Source organism: Phyllostomus hastatus, unplaced genomic scaffold (genome assembly GCF_019186645.2).
Source record: "Phyllostomus hastatus isolate PE091 unplaced genomic scaffold, TTU_PhHast_1.1 phas_scaffold_93, whole genome shotgun sequence".
Taxonomy (NCBI): Eukaryota; Metazoa; Chordata; class Mammalia; order Chiroptera; family Phyllostomidae; genus Phyllostomus; species Phyllostomus hastatus.
In genome coordinates, this window is record NW_025334042.1 from 16,301,629 (window position 1) to 16,321,642 (window position 20,014).

General features: G+C 46.8%; 3 protein-coding genes across 6 annotated transcripts in view; 2 read left to right on the forward strand and 1 right to left on the reverse strand.

Moving 5' to 3' along the window:
- GLS2 (glutaminase 2) overlaps nucleotides 1–5,223 on the forward strand; it is a 14,106-nt gene extending 8,883 nt beyond the window's left edge. For all 4 annotated transcript variants that reach the window (XM_045829005.1, XM_045829007.1, XM_045829008.1 and 1 more), the window contains 11 exons: nucleotides 570–602; nucleotides 881–939; nucleotides 1,421–1,487; nucleotides 1,641–1,691; nucleotides 1,890–2,066; nucleotides 2,726–2,857; nucleotides 3,185–3,277; nucleotides 3,447–3,508; nucleotides 4,000–4,076; nucleotides 4,388–4,451; nucleotides 4,571–5,223. In XM_045829005.1, coding sequence (XP_045684961.1) covers nucleotides 570–602; nucleotides 881–939; nucleotides 1,421–1,487; nucleotides 1,641–1,691; nucleotides 1,890–2,066; nucleotides 2,726–2,857; nucleotides 3,185–3,277; nucleotides 3,447–3,508; nucleotides 4,000–4,076; nucleotides 4,388–4,451; nucleotides 4,571–4,727 — 972 coding nt within the window. In that variant the 3' untranslated portion in view covers nucleotides 4,728–5,223. The remainder of the gene's footprint in view (nucleotides 1–569; nucleotides 603–880; nucleotides 940–1,420; nucleotides 1,488–1,640; nucleotides 1,692–1,889; nucleotides 2,067–2,725; nucleotides 2,858–3,184; nucleotides 3,278–3,446; nucleotides 3,509–3,999; nucleotides 4,077–4,387; nucleotides 4,452–4,570) is intronic.
- On the reverse strand, nucleotides 5,189–7,284 carry SPRYD4 (SPRY domain containing 4). The gene is made up of 2 exons (XM_045829009.1): nucleotides 7,160–7,284; nucleotides 5,189–6,808 (listed from the first exon to the last, which is right to left on the reverse strand). The coding sequence occupies exons 1-2, from the start codon at nucleotides 7,242–7,244 to the stop codon at nucleotides 6,270–6,272; spliced, it is 624 nt and encodes a 207-aa protein (XP_045684965.1). The 5' UTR covers nucleotides 7,245–7,284; the 3' UTR covers nucleotides 5,189–6,269.
- A 7,801-nt stretch (nucleotides 7,285–15,085) lies between these two features.
- LOC123812681 (major intrinsic protein of lens fiber) lies at nucleotides 15,086–19,954 on the forward strand. The gene is made up of 4 exons (XM_045829478.1): nucleotides 15,086–15,533; nucleotides 16,008–16,172; nucleotides 16,583–16,663; nucleotides 18,329–19,954. The coding sequence occupies exons 1-4, from the start codon at nucleotides 15,174–15,176 to the stop codon at nucleotides 18,512–18,514; spliced, it is 792 nt and encodes a 263-aa protein (XP_045685434.1). The 5' UTR covers nucleotides 15,086–15,173; the 3' UTR covers nucleotides 18,515–19,954.
- The last annotated feature ends 60 nt before the right edge of the window (nucleotides 19,955–20,014 follow it).

Genomic DNA, 20,014 nt, shown 5'->3' on the forward strand with positions numbered 1-20,014 from the left:
GACTCCTAGTTAAAATCTTTAGCTTTATTTCAATTATCAATATAATTGATACACTTGAATATTATAATATATGCAACACACACCTTCATCCCATCCCTCTCACTCCAGTCCCCGAGAAAGCTGTGGGAGCCAGGGAAAGGATAGAGTGAGGGTCCAGGACGCGGGTAAGGATGGGGATCTGGGATCAAGGGCAGGGGTGAGGCCTTGAGGACAGGATTGGAATCGGGAGAATGAAGGTGGGATTGGGGATGAGGGTTGGAATTGAGACTGGAAGTGGGAGTGAGACTCGGGACCAGAGAGGTTCTAGATGGGGTGAGGCTGTTTGTATTCATTACTTGATTATAAAAAATCTGCATGGGCATGGATAGAAAAAAGTCTCTGTTGCTTTTAAGAAAAAGAAAAGAACAAAGTCATTGTAAAATGTAACACATTCCCAGTAGCAAAACCAGTTTAACACTTTGACTAGGGCCTCTGACCCACCTCTGTCACCTTCCTAGGCTTAAATATTGACTCCTCTCTCTCTCTCTCTCTCTCTCTCTCTCTCTCTCTCTCTCTCTCTCTCTCTGCAGATGGATTGTAACAAAGCAGAGAAGTTTGATTTTGTAAGTTTCCTTGCTACTCAGCTGCTGGCTGCTTTTCTCCATGGCATGTCGTCCTCTCCAGCTGCCCCGGTGCCTGGCTCTACCCCACTTTGGTAGTGCGCCAGCCCTTACTAGAAGCCTTCTTTCCCGAGGTGTGGGGACCTGTGGGCCTCAGAGAGGAAAGCCACCTGAAGCCCCTGCTAGGATAAGGACTGAGGAGTTCAGAGGAGTTAACCTCATGTGTGTTCAGTAGGGTCCTCACCCACCTCGTGCTTTCCATGACCCTTCTCCTCTTCTAGGTGTTGCAGTATCTGAATAAGATGGCTGGAAATGAGTACATGGGTTTCAGCAATGCCACGTAAGGCCTTGTTCACAGGATTGGCTGAATGCATTGTCAGGGGGTGGGACCATGAAGGGGGGGGATGATAGAATCTTAGGAGGAAGAAATCCCAGGGGAACTTTGGCCTCCCAGCTTCCTCGGAGCCCCTTCACTGGCTTTTGCTTACTTTGTGAAAGAACTCGCTCCATTTCTATTAGTAGTGAGTGAGCCAGGTAGGGTGAGGGTTTCTTGCCAAGCCCCTCAAAGCCAAAAACCTCACCAGTTTTCCTAGCCTAGATGACCAGTTTGGGGTGTTTTGTTTTTCACGCTTTATAGTAAAGCTCTGACCAGTGCTCACTGGTGGTCGGAAGTGTCCCCGTATGACTAAGAAATTACAAAGGGGCTTACTCAGTTTAGCTCGTGCAATCAGTTCCATCTCTCTCAGGGAAGGTATTTTTCTCCCCCTTCTCCTCACACCCACCCCTCAAACATCAAGTACTAAACCGCGTGTTTCCTTCAGATTCCAGTCAGAGAAGGAAACGGGGGATCGGAATTACGCCATTGCCTATTATCTGAAGGAAAAGAAGGTACCCGGGAGAGGCGGGTGGCGAAAGGCCCTGGGAACGCCATGGCTTGGGTGCAGGGCACCTGGGCTTGGGAACTTCAGCTGAGATCCTGCCAGTGTGACTGGGACGACTAATGGTCTGAGGAAAAACGTTCTCCCCTCTTTTTCCTCGCAGTGCTTCCCTAAGGGGGTGGACATGATGGCTGCCCTCGATCTCTACTTCCAGGTAGGCAGACACCGGCATTCACTCAGGGCCAAGGGAACAGGGCGGGCTGTGCTCCTGGCTCTGACCCGGTGGGATGCCCCTCTCCAGAAACACTAGGGGAACTTGTTGAAAGATTAGGATGCCAAGAATGTTGCTCTGCATCCAAGAACATGGTGTTCACGTCCACACCACACCCTCGCCTCTCTCTCATCTCCATAGCTGTGCTCCGTGGAGGTGACCTGTGAATCAGGCAGTGTCATGGCTGCCACCCTGGCCAATGGCGGGATCTGCCCCATCACAGGCGAGAGCGTGCTAAGTGCTGAAGCCGTGCGCAACACCCTCAGCCTCATGCATTCCTGCGGCATGTATGACTTCTCTGGCCAGTTTGCCTTCCATGTGAGTGCCCTGGCCCTTCCATCCTTTTGCCACAAGCCTATAGCTCACAAGAGAGGACACTGAGTCTCTGAAGGTGGAGAGGTAGAAGCTTATTCACGCCTCTCATTCCCTAACTTCTAGCCAGGAAGTCAGAATCCCTAGGGGTTTGTCAGACCCATCCCCTCTGACACTTACACACGTGCAGGCGCGGCTTCTGAGTCGGTCTTCTGCCACCTTCCATGTGGCTGGTGCTTCCTCTGTAGACTTCAGTTTAGACGTCACTTCCAAAGAGAGGTTTTTCTGATCACCCTCTCAAGTGGGTCCCCCTCCTCCTTCCTTCTCTGTCACAGTACCCTACATCTTTTCTTCTGTTACCATAAGCTATAATTTATTTCTGTCTATTTGTTTACCTATTTACTATCTGCCACCATAGGAATGTAAGTTAAATGAGAGGCTTTGTCCTAATCCTAGCTTTAGTCACAGAGTAGATACTCAATAAGTACTTCCCTACTGAAGCCATGAACTGAAGGTGGGCAGGGGAGGTCAGGAATCAGAAAAGCTAATTGACAAGCCAAAAGGTTGAGACAGGTGTGTCATTGTCCCTGCTGTCATTTGGGGTGGACTGTCAACCCAGGCTTGAAGTACCTCTAGCTCATCCTCAGTTTCAACTCTGTCCCAAGGTGGGCCTGCCAGCCAAGTCAGCTGTGTCAGGAGCCATCCTCCTGGTGGTACCCAATGTCATGGGAATAATGTGTCTGTCCCCTCCACTGGACAAGCTGGGGAACAGTCACAGGGGCATCAATTTCTGCCAGGTGAGTTACTTTGCATGTAGTCCTAAATATTCTTAAATAAGTAACTAAAGCAATTTTTACCTCCTACAGTACTAAGTGCAAGGAGTAAGTAAATAATCTCTTCAGGCCCTGGCTAGTGTAGCTCAGTGGATTGAGCATGGGCCTGCAAACCAAAGGGTTGCCAGTTTGATTCCCAGTCAGAGCACATGCCTGGGTTGTGGGCCAGGTCCCCAGTAGGGAGCTCACGAGAGGCAACCACACACTGATGTTCCTCTCTTTCTCCCTCCCTTCTTCTCTCTGTAAAAATAAATAATTTTTAAAAATAATCTCTTTGGCTTACAATTTTAGAAGTTGGTGTCTCTCTTCAATTTCCACAACTATGACAACCTGAGGCACTGTGCTCGGAAGCTAGACCCACGGCGTGAAGGGGGAGAAGTCAGGGTAAGGAAAACCCCAGGTGGCTTCCAAGAATATTTCAGAATAGAACATTCCATAACACTGCAGGAATACCCTTGGCTAAGCATCCATGGAGAAGGGTCACAGGGCAGAGCTGGGCATGGGTGGGTTCAAAGTCACAGTTAAGCTCAAGTGGGTATGATCTGTTTTCCAGAACAAGACTGTGGTGAACCTGTTATTTGCTGCCTATACTGGAGACGTCTCAGCTCTTCGAAGGTACTTCTGTGACCAAATAAACACAATAAAATACTCCTGTCTGAGATCTCACAAGGAGTCATCATAGCAAAATAGTTAAGTGCTTCAGGTTTACAGTCAGATAAAATGGACACACTCTGCATTTAAATGAGGTTTTTTTCAAAATATAGTGCCTCGTGATAAGACCTTAATGAGTGGTAGCCACCGTTATGATTAACCTGGGTGTTAAGAGCAGAGGTGGTAGGTAAGGACCCTGCCTTAAATGGTTTACCAACATCCGCAAATGTGTACGGGGTACCTACCACAGGTAAGCAGGGATGTTTCTGGAACCATCACACTCCCATTTCTCTGATGTGGGAGCAAGTCTTATGTGGGTAGCAAGCACAGACTGTGCAAGGTCTACAGATCTAGGCATAAGCTCCGGAACCTATCCAGTGTGAACCCACTTCAGACAGGACCTGAGTGATGCTAGTCTGATCTGGGTTGCTCCAGCTGCTTTCCACTACCCTCAGGTTTGCCCTGTCAGCCATGGACATGGAACAGAAAGACTATGACTCCCGCACAGCCTTGCATGTTGCTGCAGCTGAAGGTATCTGAAGGTTCACGAAGAGGGGAAGTAGATCCTAAGACTCTCCCTTTTCTACCAAGAGTATCCCCATTGGGTATGCCCTCAAGGTTACAGGGCAGCCACTTGTTTTGTCCAGATGCCCTGCAGTTTGCAGGCTGACTTTTGCTGGGTACTGCAGGGAGCAAAATGGGAAAAGACCTCTCCCTCCCCACCCCCCGCCGCCCCTGCCGCTTATTGGTTCAGAACTCCAGCTGCCAAGGATCTGTACCAATGTTAAAACAAAAAGGTTCAGGGTCTTTACCCTCTCATTTTTCTTTTGCCTGTATTCCTAGGACACATTGAAGTTGTTAAATTCCTGATCGAGGCTTGCAAAGTGAATCCTTTTGTCAAGGACAGGTGAGTAGGATTAACCTAAAAGGGGTTGGTGGCGGGCAGCAGTTTCTGCACTCCTGCCCTCCAGCCACCACTGGTACATGTAGAACCAGGGCACTCCCTGTCTCCTCTGTTCCTCGCAGGTGGGGCAACATTCCCCTGGATGATGCTGTGCAGTTCAATCACCTGGAGGTGGTGAAACTGCTTCAAGATTACCAGGACTCCTACACACCATCTGAGACTCAGGCTGAAACAGCAGCTGAGGCTCTGTCTAAAGAGAACTTAGAGAGCATGGTGTGAGCATGGTGCACGCACAGTCCCTGCTCAAGAAAAAGCACGAACTGGCCACACATTTAACCCCTAACCACCAAACAAACACATGCTATGGAGAGCCGCACTGCTTCAGTGGGGACCAAGGCAGACCAGTGCTTTCTGTGAGAGTCAAAATAGCCCATTCCCTTGGCAGACAAAGTACAGAGAAGTGCCTTGGTGGATACCTGCATTACAGCTTTCCATGGAGACTGGGGGCTTCTTCAAAGTATAGCCTAATGGCCCTGCCCACTCAAAACCTTCCCAGGTCTTCACCCAGGTCCCCTCTTCCTCTCCCTGAAGAAACCATACATGAGAGACAGACACTGGGGAAAAGGCTCTAGCTGCCATGCACATGTATATATCCACAGAGCTATGCACCTGGCTTTAGTCGTCTGGAGAAATCTGCCCCCCTTGGCCAGGAAACAAAAGTTTTATAGACAGAGAAAGTATTTTATGCTCAAATAAACTTTAATTACACAAATGATTATTTTTCCTAAACCCAGTCCTTTTTCTCCCCTAGGGGCATTCGGTAGCATCACCATTATAAAAGTAGAATAAGATGGCACCACAGGGTCAGATAAAGACATAATTCACATACATACTCACCCCACCAGGTTTTCTTCAACCCCTAATACTGCTTTGGGTGAAGTGTATTCTGCTGCCAAGGTAGGGGTGGGAGGGTGAGGGCTTGGGTCTGAGCAGGCCCAAAAGTGTGTTGTGCAAGACCTCAGGTCTCGCTCCTCCCTCTGAAGTTCCAACTGTAGCAGAAATAAAGATAGAACTTCTCAAGAACAAAGTTTGCAGCACTAATCCCCTCGACATCCCCCAAGTATCTCCCCTTAGTCATGGTTGTAACTAGCCCAATGATTACGATGAGTGCTCACTTTGGCAGCACATATACCAACGATTACAATGGACTGACCAGGTGTCAGAGGTGTGCTGACTAAGGCAGATGGATTCACGGGGAGGATAGCTGCAGCTGTGTGGGGCTGAGCATTGAGCTTTGAGGTACTGGGGAAGGAGGGGTCTATTCTCACTCTGATATGGTCAGTAAATGCATCCTGAGGGACCCAGAACCCAGACTCTATGTACTTTACAGAAAGGGCCAAGTCATTGACTGCACCACTGTGGCCTGAGGTAGAAAAAATTTACTCTGGAGAGATTCAGTACAGCCCCAAGAACAAACAGAAGTTACATGGGCAAAGAGAGAGATATTCATAGTGATGAATAAATTCAAACAAAGCTGAAAGTTAAGTCTGCAGGACTGAATATGGTCTGAGAAAGCTTGGGGACAGGGAGGCAGAGGGACTGAAGGAAGCAAGTCAGGGAAAACACACTCACTGTAGCCTAGGAAAATTGGTAGTAGCCTAGCTTTCACAGGTAGAGAGGAAAATGACTAAGATAATGCACAAAGGATGCAACATCAAATTGTGGGAACCAGCGGTTGCTTGAGGCAAAGTTAAAAGGTTTCAGACACTTTCAGGAGAAGGCTGGCCAAGAATGTGATTAGGGATTCCAGTGATGGAGATTCTAGAGGCCCGCAGGCACCTCGAGCCCTGAGTGCGTCAGCAATTCTCCATCCCAAAGGGCAAACGCAGGCACCACTGGACCCTGGAAATCTGTCTTTAGCGTGTGGACCACAGCAACCTGGCTCACGTTCACCAAGCTCAGCTTCTGGGCCTCATACTCCAGCAGCAGTCCCACCTTCTCTGGCTGCCCGATGCCCTCAATGGGGGCTTTCTTGTTGGCCAACATGGTGTGCCACTTGTGCTGGGCACAGGTGAACACCCAAGAACGATCATCAACACCGATGCAGCTATCCCGAGAAATGTCCACATCTGCCACTCCTACACGGAATTGCTGGGAGCACTTCACTGTCACCTCCCAGTAGTGCCTGCCACTGGTGACTGCTGTGTCTGCCAGCACCACTGCCCACTCCCGGAAGCGCTCTACATTCAGGGCCAATTTGGTGGGCTCCAGTCCCACCAGGCCGTACTTGACACCTGTGCCATCTTTGAAGAGCGTCAGACTGCTGTGGGCGGTTTTCTCTTCCAGTTTGAAACTGATTCCTGCAGGAAGAGCAAAGAGACTGGGTGATGACAGGGGCTAGAGCCCTAGAACGAGTGGTACATGCAATATTCCAATCTGAAGCAAGCAGTCATGAGAACCCGAAGAAGCAAGGAACAGTTAGAATGTCAAGCGTACTAGAAAGCAGGGGGAGCTTTAGTACGGACAGCCCAAGGAGCCGAAAAGCAGGGACGGGCGAAGCCCTGGGTTTGAAAGAAACCACATAGTGTTTGTCATAGGTTTGGAATCAACATGAACACATGTTGGGTGAGGGGAAGTGACCCAGGAGGAATCTTGGAATAACAGACGAAAACCATTCTGAGGTATAAGAGAGTAAAAGGAGATAATCCTACCTCTGCGAGCTTCTACGGCAGCAACCCCTAATCGTCTGGCGCCCCGGTGGCACAGGCACAGCGAACGTGCAAAGGGCAGCGCCATCTTGCGTCCGGGAAGAACAGGGCACGCCCCCTTGCCCTGAGACCCCGCCTCCGGCCCGCCCGCTCCGCTAGCACTGGGTTTGAGAGAGGCAGTCGCGCAGTATGATGACGTTAGAGCCAGAGCCCCGCAGGGGGCCGCCATTTTAGTGAGTCATCGGAGGTTGGTACTGTTTATTCAATTTTTCCTCGGGGAATAATACTGCTCACGTTTTAGCTGGAGAGCACCTTGAGAGAGGTGGTGTAGCAAACTGGTTAAAAGTGATTTTACAATTAACAGTTGGGTTCGAACACGGTTCTGTATGCAGCTTGAGACAAATCGTTTTACTTCTGTGAGCCCTAGTGTTCGCATTTGTAAAAGAAAAATACCTAGCCAACAGACCTTAGTAAAAATTAAATGAGAGAAGAGCCTAAAATACAACTTGATAAGCAGCGACCCACAGGTGGGTAGGCGGTAGTTTTAATAAATATTAAATACATAAATACTGTAAATGTGTAGGTTTTGTATTTTCAGGGCTAGGAATGGAGGGTTTAACTCAATGCTCGATTTTCCCAACTTAACCAAAACACTATTTTGGTTGAGTGAAAGGGTATGAGGTACTTGATCATGACACTTAACATTTTTACCTGCTTGAGGCACCATAACCCTGCTTTCTAAATTTTTCAGTCTGCACTTCTTTTTTAAATTAATTTTTTTCCAATACCATTTAGCCCCGCCCCCCGCCCCGTGCACCTCCCAATGTTCTGCTAGCCAGCTCCCTATCAACATTCCATCTCCATTCTCCTATCCCTCAAAAAAGCAATTTCACGTCCTTAATGGCCTAAAAAATTAATAAAAAATTTTTCTCCTACCCCAGAGATCCAACCACCATTCCTGTGCAGAAGACACTAGTTGAGGCCACAGTCATCCTTGTCCTCAATTGCGGCTTTCTCTTGTTAATAGTGTAGGTTCAAAGCTTGTCTCCCAGCCTCCATCTGTCTGCTTTAATCTAATGTCCACACTACAGTCAGTGATATTTCTAAATCACAAATCTGACCGTGCCAACCCCCCGCCCCCCACATAAATCTTGATGTGCCTTCATCAAATTCCCTTGCATGGTCATAAGGCTTTATATGACTACTGCCTGTGTTCTTATTTTTTTTTCTCACAAAACAGTTCCTCTTTCAAAGGTCTACAGTATAGTGAGGAGATAGATGAGAATATTGGCAGCTGCAATAGGATGCACTAAGTGCCATTGTTTAAGTACTTACAGGATGCTCAGTAAGCAAAGGAGTAGCCTCTGATTCCTTGTATAGGAGGAAGTGTTGGGGAGAGACTTTTAGAAGCCATAGCTATGACTTGAAAAGCAAAAATGGTTAAGCAGGTGAAGGAACATCAGCCTGTGGAAGATCTCAGCTAAAATCTTCCCAATATACATATTCTAGAGTATCTCATCTATGCTGGTGGAGACCCCTATCACCTATTGGAGAAGGACTGTCAGGAACTCCACCCCATACTTCTTTCCCCAGTTCCAGATCTGTTTATATATCCAACAGCCTATTGGACCTTTGTACCTGGATGTTCCTCAGTCAACTCAATCTTAACGTGTCTGAAGCTGACTTCCTACATAAACGTACTCTTCCTACATTCCCTGACTCTGAGCTTCAACCCAGAACCAGCCAGTTTTCCAGGCCAGAAACCTGGAAGCCCATGACCTTTGTCTCATGTATCTGATTGTCAGTGAATCTCTATCACATTATTTTTCCCCTGGAGTACTGCATTAGTCTTTGTCAACTGCTCTCCCATTCTCAATGCTGTAAAGAGAACATTTAAAGAGGCAGCTACCTATTTCATCCATTAGATTGTGAATTATTAAGAATAGGAATTAAGTCCTTTGTTCTCTGTGCCCCGGGTTCGCAGTTTTCCCAGTAGTACAGAGTAAGTGTTCATTGTTTTTTGAATGAATAAGTGATGAATATAAAGTGAGTTTTGTGCCCACATTCTTGGAGTGCAGTGGCTCATTCCGTGCACCAGGGGTCAGCCTGGTCCAGCCTTTCTGTCAGGCTTAATGCATGAGAAAAGAGGTTTCTATTCCTTTTAAGCCCAGGAGCACAGGAGTAGGGGAGAGATTTCCTTCAGGAAAGTCCTCCTCTATCAGTACTTTTTTCATTTTGGTAATAATGAGAGGAAAGTTTCAGGACTGTTTCTGTAGGATTTCTCCTTTGGTTCTATCCTGGTCATGAGAGCTGAAGAAAATAATTTCTTACCTGTCATCTCTTGCATTATTTCACTTTTACACATGTACTATCCATCTGATTGACTCACTTTCATCACTCAGAGGATTTACCTGCCTCATTGCTAATGAACAAGTAATTAATCCTTAACATTTCCATGATAAAAATTAGGAAATGATAGAAATTTTCTTGACAAACAGAAGGGGGAAAGGCATTTAAGGTATAGAGGCAGGTTAGGTCTGGATTATGAAACAAAATGGCATGTTTGAGGAAGCACAGAAGCAGGACGTTGTCAGAGTCTCATGCTGGGGAGAAAAGGAGAGCAGTTAGAAAAGTTGAGACTGGATTATGAAGAGTTATGTCTGCCCTGAAAGAACCTTTCAACTCTTCCTGAAAGTGGCCAAAGGTGACCCCTAAAAATGGTTCATTATTCACTTGACCCAGAAAATCCCACAAAAATCATGCAAATCAAGAGATTTAAATCTGCATGTTCATTTCAAGAACACTCATAAAACTGCCCAGGCCATCAAGGGTTTGCATATCAGAAAAGCCACCAAATATCTGAAGAATGTCACGTTACAGAAGCAATGTGCGCCATTCCGCCATTCTGTTGTTACAGTGGTGGAGGCAGGTGTGTCCAGGCCAGACAGCAGGGCTGGATGCAGGGTCAGTGCCCAAAGTGAGTGCTGAGTTTTTGCTGCACATGCTTAAAAATGCAGAGAGTAATGCTGAACTTAAGGGTTTAGATGTAGGTTCTCTGGTCAGTGAGCACATCTGGGTGAACAAAGCTTCTGAGATGCAGCACAGAACCTACAGAACTCACGGGCCGATTATCCCATACAGGAGCTCTCCCTGCCACACTGAGAAGGTCGCATAGAAGAAAAAGATATCCCAGAAGAAAATGAAGAAACAAAACCTTATGGCCTGGGAGTAAACTCAGAAGGAAACACATACTAATAAATGAAAAAGAAAAGAAAAGAAAAAAGAGAAAAGAAAAGCAGGCATTCAGGAGATGTTGAAAGGAATACAGGGAAATGACAAAGTACTTTTATAAAGATAAAGCTAGAAGCAACATGGATAGGGAAAACATAATTAAATTTTGGATAGGCTGAATTTCAGGTGTCTATGAGACATCCAGGGGGAAGCATTTTGTAGATATATGGATATAAATTTCAAGGGAGCCCTGGCCAGGTAGTTCAGTCATTTCGAGCATCTTCCAGTGTGCCAAGGCTGTGGGTTTGATCCCCAGTCAGGGCACATACAAGAATCAACCAATAAATGCATGGATAGATGGAACAACAAATCGATATTTCTCTTTCTTTCTCTCTCTCTCTCTTTCCACCCCCTTTCTCTCTCTATATATAAAAAATCAACAAATAGCCCTGACCCATGTAGCTCAGTTTTATGGGCATCAACCCACAAAGCAAAAGGTCACTGGTTTGATTCCCTGTCAGGGCACATACCTGGATTTTGGGTCTGGCCCCTGGTTGGGGTACATATGAGAGGTAACTGATTGATGATCCTCTCTCACATTGATGTTTCTCTTCCTCTCTTCCCTCCTTTCCCCTCTCTCTTAAAAAATTTTTAAATAAAATATTTTTAAAAATCAATAAATAAATTTTTTTAGAAATATTTCAAAGAAGAGGTGGTCTTAGGTGAAGTCATTCAAGGGTAGGGTATAAACTAAAGTAAGTGGGAGCCCTGGGCAGGGTGGCTCAGTTGGTTGCAGTGCATCCTGTAAACCAAAAGTTCACAGGTTCTATTTCCGGTCAGGGCACATGCCTACGTTTTGGGTTTGGTCCCCAGTCGGGTGCATGTGTGAGGCAACCAACTGATGTTTCTCTCTCCCCTCACCCCTTTCTCTCTAAATGCAGTGAAAAAATATCCTCAGGCGAGGATTAAAAATTTTTTAAATAACTTGAGGAAAAAATGAAGGTGGAATCCTAGGGAATACCAGTACTCGAGATAACTCATATAAAGTGCTTAGTGCTTAGAACAGGACCTGACCCATAGTAAGCATTGGTCTGCCTGGCTTGGGGTTGTATCTGACTTCCTAGGAAAGGAAGGGGAGAAGGAGGCAAGAACAGAATGGGCCAGTTTGTTTTTACTTCATTTCTTGGGTTACCTCATTTCTAACATGTGGGGCCCCTGGCCTGATCCAAGTGCTAACTACATCCCTTAACTATGGATGGGAGAGGGATGATGCACTCAGAGCTTGGTGATTGTTCTAGACTTTGCCAGGAGTCAGCAGTCAGCAAAGCATAACCAGAGAAAGAGAGAGAAGGTGGGGGAGGGGGACCCAGGAGCTAGCCAAAGAGGCTGCTAGGCTTGCTTGTGCTATGCTGGGGCCTTTGTCCTACTGAAACTGTCCACACAATGGAACTGGGTTACATGCTGACCTGGCATTCTGAGAATGGGGCTGGGATAGAGATTTCACAGAGTAGAAAGAGAGATGGATGATCACTTGGCCCCTCAGGACCATATCTCCACATAACTACATTGTAGTAGCTATAGAGGACATTTAATACTTGGTAATCATAAATTATGTTTATATCTGATTAATTCATGAATCAGTTCATTTATATTTTGATTTACGGCAGCTAGCTTAACATGTGTATATTGCTTGGGTATATCTCATTTCATCTTCATACAATCCTTTAAAATCTACATGGTAGATATATATATATTTTTTTTTTTTTAAGATCTTGTTTACTTATTTTTTAAAGAGAGGGAAAGGGGAGGAGGAAGAGGGGAAAGAAATATCAGTGTGTGCTGCCCTCTCACATGCCTGCTACTGGGGACCTGGTCCAAAACCCAGGCATATGCCCTGATTGAGAATCGAACTGGTGACCCTTTGGTTTGCAGGCTAGCACTCAGTCTACTGAGCCACACCAGCCAGGGCTATTTACTTATTTTTAGAGAGATGGAAAGGGAGAGGAAAAAGAGGGGGAGAAATATCAATGTGAGAGAGAAACATCCATTGGTTGCCTCTCTTACACACCACAACCAGGGATTGACTGGGAATCAAACCAGAAATCTTTCACTTTGTGGGATGATGCCCAACCAGCTAAGCCCCACTGGTCAAGGATCTTAATGGATTTCAAGTGCACAGAATAGATCTTTGACCATGACATCCCATTCTCCTTGGCCTATATCTGGCTCCCACTTACTTGGGGTTTTTTCAAGTAATAATCATAGCCCTGGCTGGTGTGGCTCAGTAGATTGAGTGCTGGCCATCAAACCAAAGGGTTGCTGGTTCAATTCCCAGTCAGGGCACATGCCTGGGTTGTGGGGCAGATCCCCAGTAGGGGGCACGTGGGAGACTACCACACACTGATGTTTCTCTCCCTCTCTTTCTCCTTTCCTTCCCCTCTCTCTAAAAGTAAATAAATAAAATCTTCCAAAAGATAATAATCATAATTATTAACCATTTACCCACAAGAGAAACTAGAACCTTAGCAATCACTTACAGAAATCTACACATATGTACATAAATGTTCCACTCCCAGCCCTTGTCCCCCAAACCCAATGTAAAAACCATCCTGAATCCTGTGTTCGTCAGTTTTTGTTTTCTTTTTTTTTTCGTGTAGTTTCATCTCATCTATAGTATTCTGAAAAGCATATTTTCTATTTAGATTTTTTTTTACTTTAAAAAATAGTTATTGTGCCATGTATAGTCTTCTGGTACTATTTTTTCCTTGACATTTTATTGTTAAGATTCATCCCTATTATCGAGTGTCACTGTGGTGGTTCACTCATTTTGACTGCTGAGTAATTTTTCACTGTGTGAACATGCCACGCTTCATTCATCTATTCTCTTGTCATTGGGCATTTGGGTTGCTTCAAGTTTTTTGCTACTGTATTACTCTAAACATTCCTGTGCATGTCTCCTGGTAGAGGCATAGAAAAGTTTCTCTTGGGTATATAAGCGAGAAGTGAAATCCCTGGGTCAAAAAGTATAAGATGGTATGATACCACGTTCCAAAGTGATCATCCCAATTTACACTCCCACCAGCAATCATAACTAGTTCTGTCCCCTTGTGTCCTCTCCTGTACCTGAACCAAAGTATCTGTTGCTAACGTCTCTGCTCTTAACACATGATATACTACGCCACTCCTGTCCAGGGGTCCTTTTCAGAAGCAACGTGAACCCTATGCACTCCCTGGGTCCAGCAGTGATGACTGGCATCCGGGAGCATCACTAGGTGAGAAGCAGCAAGGGTTACAAGGCTGGAAGTCAGGAAACTGACTTCCAAAACACAGGAGACTCCAAGGACCTCTGATGGGTTGCTCCCCCCTCATGAAATGGGAAGGTCCTGTCCCCTTGGGTGCCCTCTGACCTGTTCTCAGCAACAACTCCTGCATGTGGCTGAGTTCAATGGTCTGTCTGCCTTTGCTGTGACTTCCTGTCCCTCCCAAGCTGGGTATTAGAGCAGAAAGGAGCACAGGCCCTGATCTCTGTTGCTCCTCTCAACGCACAGGTGTGCTGGATGGGACTGATCCAGGGCATCAGTACTGCAGGCCTATCTTTTAAACTTTGTTCTCCTTTGGGGCTTCACAAGAAAAGCTTGTGGCCTTCATGACTTGCCACAATGAGGAGAGAGCAGAGCCTCCCAATGTGTCCCGTTTTGCCTTCTCCACTGTCACACAGCCCCCACTTCTGGGTTCCAGGGCCCTCACCAAGCTGAGCACAGAGGCACCTGTTTCTGTAAGCTTTCCTTTCCCATCTTGTCCCTTTCTCTCTCCAGACCAGCCTGCTTCCCCAGACACCCCCACCCCAACCCTTCCCAAAGGGTCAAGGTTTAGGGCTGCAGCGTCCTGATCACAGCCATGGTAGGAGGCATTAAACCCTCCCGTTGCTCCACAGCCATGAATTAGATTGTTTCCTTTCAGTTCTCCTGTTAGGACCCTGTGAGTCAGGGAGATGAAGTGCTAGCTGATTCTGAGATTTGACCCTTTCCCCCTCCCTAGCCCTCTAACCCCACTCTCAGACTATCCATGGAAGATAGTTCTTCCCCTTATCTGTCTCTGTTGCTTAAAAGGCCAGGCTGAGGGTTGAGAAAGGGAGGTGCTGGCATAGATTGGGGGTAGGGAACCCAGGCTCACAGAAAGCCAGACACAGCAGAACTATTCTTGTCCCAGAGCTGCAGGGTCCACAGATTCCAGCCCTAACCAGCCAATGGGAGAAGGCCATCTAATCCCAGAGAACTAAAGAATTCTCTTCAATTATCCAACATCCCTGCTGGACCCCACTCCTGCCCCCATCCCCGCCCCCTTATTCCTGGCTTCTTGGAGGAGTCCCAAGGCCCCCAGGAGCACAGTCTCACACCCCATAAAGTGAACTCGTCTTGACTGACCTTCCAAGCAGAGTTGAGGAATGTTCTAACACAGAGGTCAATCAGGACTATGAACCCCAACTTTGACATGACAAGAAAGGGACTCTCAGTCCCCCTGTTCTTGATCCCTTCCTTTCAGAGCCCCCACCTTTACACCCATGACTCCACTCACCTCCCAGGAGAGGAGGGAGGGAAAATCCAGCAGCTCTATCAGATGCATGGGAGGGCCCTGCCCTCTGCAGCTGTGAGGGGGTTAAAAGGCTGGGCCAGCCACCTCAGCCTGCCGCTCCCAGGGATTAAGAGTCCTCTATAAAGGGGACTGTCCGCCCAGATCAGTCCAGGGGGGCATCAGGGACCCAGGCATTGTGCCCATCCCCCCTGCCATGTGGGAACTGCGGTCAGCCTCCTTCTGGAGGGCCATATTTGCTGAGTTCTTTGCCACCCTCTTCTATGTCTTCTTTGGGCTGGGGGCCTCACTGCGCTGGGCCCCTGGACCCCTGCATGTCCTACAGGTCGCTCTGGCCTTTGGCCTGGCTCTGGCTACTCTGGTGCAGTCTGTGGGCCACATCAGTGGAGCCCATGTCAATCCTGCTGTCACTTTTGCCTTCCTCGTGGGCTCCCAGATGTCCCTGCTCCGTGCCTTCTGCTATATGGCTGCCCAGCTCCTGGGAGCTGTGGCTGGGGCCGCCGTGCTGTATAGTGTTACCCCACCTGCCGTCCGAGGGAACTTAGCACTTAACACGGTAAGGACCAACTGTGTGGGGCTGAGGGAACCTGGTGCCCTGACACCTGCCCGGTGCAGGTAGCTTGGTACCCCAGAGGTCAAGGACATTTTGTGTGTCTGTGTGTGTGTGTTTCATGGTGGGGTAGATCAGCAGATGCATTGGAGGGATAAGGAAGAAATAGAGCTCCGGACTGCATATCAAGAAACCTGAGTTCTGGTCCCAGCTTTCCTTCCAATCCTTGCAGGTTCTTGAGAAAAATTCTTTTACGTATGGGACCTCAGTTTCTGCATCCACAAAACTGGGTGCAGTTATTTCCAACATTAGGAGAAGTTAGAAACAAATTCAATTACTATGAAAAGGGTTGTATTATTCTTTGCCTCTAGGAAATTGATGCCATAAGGGTGGGGGGGCGGTGCATCCTTCCTGGGGAATCTTGAGAAGTAACACTGTGACAGCCCTAATGAGCTGCCTCTCTTCTTCTCCTTTGCCTAGTTGCACCCTGGGGTGAGTGTGGGCCAGGCCACCACGGTGGAGATCTTCCTGACGCTGCAGTTTGTGATCTGCATCTTTGCCACCTACGACGAGAGGCAGAATGGCCGCCTGGGATCCGTGGCCCTGGCCGTTGGCTTCTCCCTCACCCTGGGGCACCTCTTCGGGGTAAGCAGGAGAGGGGAGCCACTTCTCATTTAAGGATTCCAGGGCACCCAAACATTTCTCAACTTTTAAGGCTTCTTCCCACCCACCTGACTATCAAACATGAACATGACCCACCTCCCTCGTATCACTCAGCACAGAGAAATCAACCCTTGTTATTACTCCCTCCTGTGACTGCCATAACTGGTCCTTCTCGAATCCAAGGTGGAAATGCACACATCATGGATGGATGTGGGCTTAGCCTGTGGATCCATAGTCTGTCCCCAGATGGAGCATCAGTGCCTTCACTCCAGTGTGGGACTCCCATGCAGTTGTCCTTCCTTTCTTGCTGCCAGCTGGAGGCAAGGTGCCAGACCTCATGGAGAGAAGCTGGGTGGAGGGAAGTGTCTCAGTTGCAACTGTGTCTTTTGCAGATGTATTATACCGGTGCAGGCATGAACCCTGCCCGCTCCTTTGCTCCTGCCATTCTGACCAGAAGCTTCACCAACCACTGGGTGAGTGAGGGGAGAGGAGCAAGATGCTGAAGCCCTCCTGGAGGGGTGTGGACCACAGGTTCCAGGTTTGGTTCCCGCTTTCCATCCAGATGTGCTCAGTGGGCTGCCATGGAGTTTGGGAGGCCTGTGTGAGCAGGAGCCATTATTCTGCTAGAAAGAAAGGCTCTTGCTCATACTGTTCCTTTGCTGGTTAATCAGGGAATTTTACTAATTTTCCACTGGATTCCAAAACTAGCACTGTCAGGACAGACAACAGAACAGGAAGAAAAAACGTCTACTCTCGGCGATCAGGGTGCGAATGAGCACAAATGGGCCGGCCCCATTCAGTCCTTGCACTTTACTAGCCCCACGTGTGACCGTGGCAAGAGCACAATCATTCTGCACCTCAGCTTCCTTACTATAAAGTGAGCAATTATGAGAAGTAAGTGCAAAAGTTATGTGAGAAATATTTAGCCCAGAATCTGGTATGGAAGAAGTCTTCAATAAAAGTTGGCTGTTTGTGTCATTTGGCTATGTGCCAGACAAAACATATGAAAATAATTCAAAAATATTTTCAGGCTGCTCTGTCTGTGCAATAGCCCACTCTCTGTCTCACTGCTTCACTAATAAATGCTATCACTTTAAACTCAAAAAAAAAAAAACCCTTTTTTTAACTACACCCATTTCCATGGCCACGTTATTCGCAATAGCCAGAAGGTAGAAGCAACTCAAGGGTCCCTCACAGATAAGTTAATAAATAAAATTTAGTATATACATGTAATGGAATAGTGTTTGGCCTTAAAAGAGAAGGAAATCCTGTCATATGCTACAACACAGATGAACCTCGAGGACATTATAGTTAATGAAGTAAGCCAGTCACAAAAAGATAAACGCTGTATAGCCCCACTTATATGTGGTATCTAGATTAGTCAAATTCATTGAAACAAAGCAAAATGGTAGTTGACAGGGGTTGGGGAGAGAGGAAATGGGGAGCTGTTGTTTAATGGGCGTAGAGTTTCAGGTCTGTAAGATGACAAAGTCCTGGAGACTTGTTGCCAGCAACATGAATGTACTCAAGTATCAAGGCACACTTACAAATGGTGAAGGGTTCTGGCCCTGTAGTCCGGAGGTGAGAGTGTTGCCAAAGTTGCAGGGGCCAAGGTTGTGGGTTCGATCCCCAGTCAGGGTACATACAAGAAGGAACCAATGAATGCATGAACAAAAAAAACAACAAATCAGTGTTTCTCTCTCCCTTCCTCTCTTTCTCAAATCAATAATAATAATAATAATAATAGAAATAGTTAAGATGGTACATTTTATATTCTGTGCATTGTGTCACAACTAAAATTTTTTTCAAAAAGTAATATATGAACTAGTGCCAACTAGTAACAACAAATAGAATGCACACGTGCTAAGGGGTGTGGGGTAAAGGGATGATTTGATGAGTCAGAGAAGAAATGGTGGATTTTAAGGTGCAGACAGTAGAACAGTTTAGAGTTTTAAAACACACACACACACACACACACACACACACAAACAAACAAGCAAACAAACACTGATTTCTGCTTTAATGGTGCCAAAGTATGTACCCAAGTACGTCTGTTTCCTACCGATGGAGTTGGGAAAACAGTGGCCTTGCTCTTGGTGCTCTCCGCAAACCTGATTGTGCCTTTCCTCTTCCTGCAGGTGTACTGGGTGGGCCCAATCATTGGAGCAGGCCTGGGAAGTCTCCTCTACGACTTTCTTCTCTTCCCCCGGCTCAAAAGTGTTTCTGAAAGATTGTCTATTCTCAAGGGTACCAGGCCCAGTGACTCCAATGGACAACCAGAGGGCACAGGGGAACCTGTTGAACTGAAGACCCAGGCCCTGTAGAAGCTGCAGTTGGATAGAGGGAGTAGGAACCTTCTGGGTTTACACAGAGGGGCTAAGCTAGCCCCTGGATGAAGAAGGAGATTGTGGGGAGGGGCATGTACTTCTTTATTTTTTAATGTATGTGTGAAGGTTATTATTTTTTTTTTCTGTGTGAAATCTTTCAAGTTGCATTCATGAGTTGGTTGGTGCAAACTTCCCTTCCTCCCCATCCCACCTCTCTCCACTGTTGTTTGTGCGTGACTGTGTGTGTGAATGTGAGCAAACATGCCTGTGTGTCTGAGTTTTGGGCACAGCAGGAGAAGTAGGGAAAGGAAAAGAGGTATCATTGTTTACCTTCCTCTCCCAACTCAGTGTGATGAGCTCAGGAAACCAAGACATTAAGTTCCTGGCCTTTACCCTTATGCCAGTCAAGTGCATGGTTCTAGGTTTCTGAGGGAGCAGTGAGGCAGGAAGTACTCCTCACAGGAGGCAGATAGAAAGACGTGGAGGACACAAGGTATTCCAAGGTTGGGAGAAGGGGCTGGAGCAGGAAGAGAAGAAATGCCAGTATTAGCCCCAGTTTAGGATGTAATTGTACCAAAAAGTTGTGGGGAAGTTAATGGGAGAGTGTAGGCTTACTTATCTCAGGGATGCTTGCCCTAGGGGCTTGGTTGGGGAAGTAGCTCTGAGAAAAGTGAATGCTGAGTTTTGAACTGTTCTATAAAGCCACATAAACCTGTCTACATCCACTGGCAGGGTTTTGTCTTCATTCTGGGCCTGGTGGATCTCTTTGGAGGCCCTGCACCAGTGAGCTCACCAACCAAGGGGTGGGTAAACCTAGAAACTAGATAGATCTAGTAGCTGAACTGTTCTGCTTGATATTCCCAGCAGGGTCTCCAGGCAAATGATGCTTAAGTCCCAGAAGAGCTCCAGGGCAAAAACAGGCAATCCGATGCCTGGAGCAAAGGCAAAGGTGGAGACAGGCTGGAAGGGAGAAGCTTTGACCCTCAGGTTTTATTTGGGCAGATCAAAAGTCCCTTCAAATGGCATCTCTCTGCTTTTATCACTAGTTTCATAGTCTTCTTTTCTTTTTTTCTTTCTTTTCTTCATGTGCTGCTTTTCACTTTCCTCTCACCTTCATCAAATCTCTTTTAACTTTTCTTATATCCCAGAAACTGATTCCTTCTATTCAAATACTTAATAATTAAGGACTTAAGCAGTCTTCTGAGCCCTATCTTTTCTTGTTGGCAAATACGCTCATCTCAGCTGAGGCCAGAGGAGACGTTCAACTGACCAATGAATATTTACTGTTGATCTCTTCCTTTTAGGAGCCTGCAGCATACTGCGCAAACTCTAAATCTATACCTCCAGTAAGAGAGACACCCAGCCCCGCAAAAGACCACCGTTCCCAGTAGCTCAATTCCACATTTCCTCCCAAATAAAGCCTTACTTTTCTAACCATGTAAGACTTTGGAATAATCCACTTGACAAGGAGAAGGGGAAGAGTGTTTGTAAATTCAC

What these genes read in the sequence shown, in the direction of transcription:
- SPRYD4 (XM_045829009.1), bottom strand. Translation starts at nt 7,244, where the DNA reads ATGGCGCTGCCCTTTGCACGTTCGCTGTGCCTGTGCCACCGGGGCGCC. An exon ending in TGCCGTAGAAGCTCGCAGAG is followed by an intron (nt 6,809 to 7,159) that starts GTAGGATTATCT and finishes CTCTTCCTGCAG; the next exon opens with GAATCAGTTTCAAACTGGAA.
- LOC123812681 (XM_045829478.1), top strand. Translation starts at nt 15,174, where the DNA reads ATGTGGGAACTGCGGTCAGCCTCCTTCTGGAGGGCCATATTTGCTGAG. An exon ending in GGAACTTAGCACTTAACACG is followed by an intron (nt 15,534 to 16,007) that starts GTAAGGACCAAC and finishes TCCTTTGCCTAG; the next exon opens with TTGCACCCTGGGGTGAGTGT. An exon ending in GAAGCTTCACCAACCACTGG is followed by an intron (nt 16,664 to 18,328) that starts GTGAGTGAGGGG and finishes CTCTTCCTGCAG; the next exon opens with GTGTACTGGGTGGGCCCAAT.